At 35.8% G+C, this 6,043-nt stretch overlaps 1 protein-coding gene across 1 annotated transcript in view; it reads right to left on the bottom strand.

Moving 5' to 3' along the window:
• The window catches only part of PRKD3 (protein kinase D3), a 62,994-nt gene extending 56,951 nt beyond the window's left edge, over positions 1-6,043 (bottom strand). Inside the window, exon 1 of the mRNA XM_032239320.1 lies at positions 5,503-6,043. Coding sequence (XP_032095211.1) covers positions 5,503-5,790 — 288 coding nt within the window. The 5' untranslated portion in view covers positions 5,791-6,043. The remainder of the gene's footprint in view (positions 1-5,502) is intronic.

Here is a 6,043-nt window from a genome sequence, read left to right on the forward strand (position 1 = left end):
AGGAAGCAGAATCACAAAACTTGACTAGTGAGGATGTTAAAGGTATCTGGCTTTATCCATGCTACAAGCTATCAGAAAGTAGTAGCAAGGCATTGTACCAGCAAAAGCTTATTTCTCCAGGTGAAGTACTACAGTTGGTGATGACAAAGAGCAGGATTTAAAAATGCTTTCATAGTTCCAACAAGCTGATAGTTCATTCTCCTTCCTGAGTCCTTTTATCATATTGTGCCTTTATTTTAGGACTTACATCTACTTTATATTAGGGCAATTTGACACTTGCATCTTCTTTTCTAGAGCTTAAATCACAGGGGCAGGGAATCTGTCTTTCATCTTGAGAGATTCCATAGTTATCTAGCACTGACTTAAGAGTAGTGCACCATAAATATTTGTTCAATTGAGGCAAAGCCATAACAGATAATGGCACCCAGGTGTAGGATCATTGTATAAAACTATTTAGCTCTCTACACACTGCCACCAGGGAAAGAAAATCTATCTAGAATTTGCAGTTATTATATTAACCTAAAATCACTTGCAGACCTCTCTGAAATTTTTAATTATAAGATTTTTAAAAAGTATATTTTCAGTATGTTGAAAATAAGACGGCATTCATATGAAAAAATATACAATTTGAATTCTTGAAAAAAATGTAACTTCAGATTGTTACTTGTCTGGTCCTTAGGCTACAGGTTCTAATTTCCATTGGACTACAGGTTCTAGACTGTGACTCTTACTAAAATCATAGATAGAACTCTTAAACAGACTCTCCACTCTCAAAAAACCTGATTTAATTGGTCTAGGAAGTACCTGTTTAAGCTCCTAGTTATTCTCTAGTGCAGCCTGGGTTCAAAACCACTATTACAAATCAAGTCCACATTTAAAATGCATGTAACTTTGCAGCCACATGCATGGAATTTATAAACATTTAAGAATCCTAATCCTTGTAACATGTGGCCTATGGTAAAAGACTCTTAAATTAGGGTTTTTTTTTTTCCCATAAATATGACAAAACAAGCTTTGAACCTTTTGTTTCTAATTTTTAAAAAAGCTAACCAGGAAATGCTCAATGATAAGAGTAATCAGAAAATCTTGTGGGCTGTTCAAAATAGACTTGGTAACATTTTCTCTGGGGAAAAAATAGACACCAATACAGAAATAAAGCCCGCATTTGTCAAAATGTATGTTTGTTCATTTGATTATGGCCAACTTATTATTTCATCAAAAATTACTGATTCTTGGAAATATATGACAAGGAGCTTGGTTCATACTCCTTCAACTTATTTCCAACAGTAGGCTGGGAGTTAAAAAAGTTTAAAACAATGTATTAGTTCAAATGCTGTCACAGCACAGCTCAGAGGCAAATACAGCTTTTCCATCGTACTACATACTTCAAGTGAAAGTCCTGTTATAGGACTTTGCTTCAGCTTTTTTGCCTTGTTTCAGCTTTGCCTTCTCGTTTCAGCTTTTATAGTATAAATAAGAGTCCTTTTCGCAGTCTATTTAGTGCCATATTTTCTGCATTGTTTTCATCTTTTGTTAGTCTTCTGTTTAAAATGGGTCCCAAGCACAGTGCTGAAGCACTGTCTAGTGTTCCCAAGTACAAAAAGTTTATGATGTGCCTTATGGAGTAAATATGTGTGTTTAATAAGTTTCATTCAGGCATAAGTAACAGTGCTGTTAGCTGTGAGCACAATGTTAATGAATCAACAATAAATATTAAGTGTCTTCAAACAGAAACACACAAAACAAGGTTAGTATTTATTGGTTGACGAAAATATTGTGACCAAAGGCTTGCAGGAACCTATCCTCCCACTAGCAACAATGGTTCCACTAAGTTCCACTAGGAACAATGGCTCACTATTTGCTAATTCAGTGCTCTCAGTGACTTTACAAAATCTAAACACTATGAATAACAAGAATAGTAGACTGCATGTAGAAATAAAATATATGACAACAATAGCACAAACGACAATAGGAAGAAGATAGAAACATACTGTTCTAAGGTGCATATTATATTATAAAGTGGTATGATATTGTTTGAAGATACTCTGATAAGGTGCACTAGAGCAGGGGTTTGCAAATATTTTCTGTACAAGGTCAGACAGTAGATTATAGGATTGGTGGTATTAGACCATACAGTACTATATGGTCTCTGTTATAGCTACTCAACTCTGCTGCTGCAGAACGAAAGCAACCATAGACAAAATATAAATGACTGAGCAACTGTGTTCTAATAAAACTCTATTTACAACAGGTGATAGGCCAGATTTGGCCTATGGATACAGATTGCTGACCCCTGCATTAGAGGAATTGATGAAAGAAATTTGTAAAGAGTATAGTAAACCAGCAGTGGAGATACTATGGAATTATATAACATAATTCAAAACAAGGCAAAACGAACCCAAGAACAGAAAGGACAAATAGAAAACAGCAAAACAATCTATTTAAACCCATGTTTTCTATATGGAAAACAGTATTAAATAGAAATGGTCTAAACACTTAAAAAGCAGAAGTTGACAGTGAATTTAAAAAGCATACCCAACTACTGGAAGCTGCACAAAATTCTACTTTATGTAAGGAAACAGAGAGGTTATAAGTAAAGCATGTGAAAATATATCACAATGCAAACACTAATTTTTTATGAATAGAATGATTAATACCAAAGTATTAGCCCCTCACTTAAGACAGTTCCTCACTTAAGATGATCTGACATACAAAGTTTCAACTTTACAGTGGTGCAAAAGGGATAGATATTCAGAGAGCTCCTCAACTTACAATGGGATAAACTCACCGCAGATTGAAAATATCATAAATCAAAACACACTTTCAACTTAACGTTTTCTTTCTTTTTTCTTTTTGAGATGGAGTTTTGCTCTTGCTGCTCAGTCCAGAGTACAATGACAATCTTGGCTGACTGCAACCTCCACCTTCCAAGTTCAGGTGATTCTCCTGCCTCAGCCTCCCGAGTAGCCAGGATTACAGGTGCCCACCACCTCGCTGAGCTAAAATTTTTTTAGTAGAGATGGGACTTTGCCATGTTGGCCAGCCTGGTCTCGAACCCCTGACCTTGTGATCCTCCTGCCTCGGCCTCCCAAAGTATTGAGATTACAGGCATGAGCCACCACGCCTGGCCTCAACTTAGTATTTTCAACTTGCCATGGATTCATCAGGACATAACCCACTGTAAGCCGAGAAGCATCTGTAAGCTTCAGAACAAGATCCTGACAAATTATATTGAAAAAGGCATCAATATATCAAAGACTATAAAAGTCCCAAATGTGTCTGCAAAGAATGAGAGCATCAAAAAAAAAAAAAAACAAAAAAAACAAAAAAACAAAAACAAAGAAAAAAACTGACAAAACTAAAGGAGAAACAGACAAATCTACAATTATAGTTGGGAGATTTCAATAGTCCTTTCTCAAGAAAAGATAAAGTAGAAAAAAGTCAATAAAGATATTGAAGATTTGAACACTATCAACCAGCTGACATTTATAGAAAGCTGCACTCAACATGAGTAGAAGACACGAGAGAATGGGGAAAGTTCCTCCTGAGGAATGATGATTCCACTGCAAGAGTCATTGTAAAATTCAGTTTACTGTATCTATTTTATGCTGCTATATTCACTATTGATAATTATTTTATATTTGTATAAAGTTTACACTGAATTATCCTTTTTAAGTTACATCTTATTTCCTTGACATCACTCTAGTTGCTCACAGATGATTTTTAATCTAGTTCTCCAAGAATTTCACCCATTGACCCACTCCTCACATTTATGTTAATGAAATAACTGATTCTAGAATAATCTTACAGAACATTGGTAAGCCTCTGTAGAAGTAAATCAGTTAGCTCAATTTAGCCGTTATACAACATATACATATTTCAAAAGAACATGTTGTATTCAATAAATATATTTGGAAAAAATAAACGAAATTTCCAAAGATTGAAACTAACTCACAGAGATTCATCAAAAACACTGGTTATGAGTTTCTATGGTCTCAAATAAAAAGGTAACATTACATTTAAGTTACAAATATGTATTTAAATATTTTCTTTAAGTAAAAAATTACAATCTTGTTGCAAAAGTATTTGAAAAAACTCTGTAAAGGATAACGGAAGGGAAACTAAAAGCAAAAATATGGAAGGATACAGGGTTCTACAGGTCTACAGAAGTTATTCTTTCTTAGGAATCATTTAGACCACATTTACATAAATAAGTCACTGTTAAAACAAAGGCAGCATAGGTCATTTCACAAGCTGCATAACATTTTTGGGTTGCTAATTACTTTTATAACAGAAGATAATGAAAAACTATATAAAGCATAAGGAATTGAAACAAAAACAGTAAGATGAAGGGCCTGAATTCCCAGAGAGATAGGATTTTTGCAAATAGAAAGTTTACAATTTGTTTGAAACAAATCTAGAACATGCTTGAAAATCCATTAAAAGTAAAATATAACCAATTCATACAACCCATATAAACAGTTTTGATAACACAGAAAACACACTAGCCTCATCCATCAAATCAGGATTATTACAGATATTTAGCTAAAGTTCCTTAAAAAAATGGCACAGTACAAGGAAGAGGGTGAATGAGAAACAATATAAAACCACCCTGAATTTTCAAATATTTTGTCATATATTCAAAATTAATTTACCTATTTTTTAAAAGACGGAGAGAGAGAGTATGGTCCTATATTAAATGACGGTTTAGGAAGATTCCGAATGTCTTCTTTGAAAAATAATCAAGTTCTAAAGAGAAGGAAATGGATAAAAAAGAAAGAGAGTGCAGAACACAGGGTACCTAGAAAGAACAAGGTATGGACATGGGACTTGGCCACTAGCTACTGTGTCCCAGGGGGCCTTGTGCCCTCTACCTCCTATTTTCTCTGAAAACAAATGAGATTTCTTATGCTGCCTTGACTCTATACAGATTTTCCGGCTTTTAAGAGACAAACAGAAGAGTGATACTTCAAAGCTAGAATAAATGTATTTTATTTTTTAAGACCTGAGTCTCATTCTGTTGCCCAGGCTAGAGTGCAGTGGCCTGATCTCAGCTCACTACAATCTCAGCTGCCTGCCCCTCTCCCTGCGCATGTCCTGCCTGAGCCTCCCAAGTAGCTGGGATTACAGGTGCCCACCACCATGTCTGTCAGATTTTTGTATTTTTAGGAGAGATGAGGTTTCACCATGTTGGCCAGGCTGGTCTTGAACTCCTGACCTCAGGTGATCTGCCCACCTCAGCCTCCCAAAGTGCTGGGATAACAGGTGTGAGCCACCATACCTGACCAAATAAAGGTATTTTAAATCTGGAATATAAGCACCAATTAGCTAGACTCCGAAATTTCATACTTTAGCCTCAGTCACAGGCCATCAGAACTCTTCCAAAAATACTCAGAATAAATTATTGATGGATCAGTATGTCTTAACTCACTCATACATGTGTAATTTATAGGAAGGCATCAGCAACAATATTACTATTGACATTAACAGCACATACAGTACCTTTTGATAAACAATGGAGCACACAAGATCCTTGACAGCAGATAAAGACAGTTCCTGGGCTTCAATGGTAACACTCTCCCGTGTGAGGCCAATTTGCAGTAGAAATGAAACTGTATGCACTGAGCCTCTGGAGTTGGTGAGCGATGGTGCACTGAAGCTTCCATTAGAGAGTCGGACAGAGAGTCCCGTCTTAGGACTTGAACACGGAGAAGCAGTTGGAAGCACAGCAGGAATAGCCGAAGATAATACAGACTTCTGGGCTGATGGAGGGGAATTATTTGCAGACATCTGCCTTTCTTTAATCTTTTAAAATAGTTGTCAATTCTCTTTCAATGGTTATGAAGCGGTTTTTAAAATAACAGCAGTAAAGAAAATGACTGCACTTTTGGATTTAGTTGAAAGCTTCTTTCTTTCCTCTTTTAAGCCACTCATGCCGATGATAAGTTTTATCAATGAGTTGAATGCACAAAAGGTCCTACTTCTCTTAATATCAGTCCCATCAAAAAACAGTCTTGTCTGTAGGAAGACAGCCAGGGATTTG

The sequence above is a fragment of the Sapajus apella genome, unplaced genomic scaffold (genome assembly GCF_009761245.1).
Source record: "Sapajus apella isolate SASKATOON/1434 unplaced genomic scaffold, GSC_monkey_1.0 scaffold44, whole genome shotgun sequence".
Lineage (NCBI taxonomy): Eukaryota > Metazoa > Chordata > Mammalia > Primates > Cebidae > Sapajus > Sapajus apella.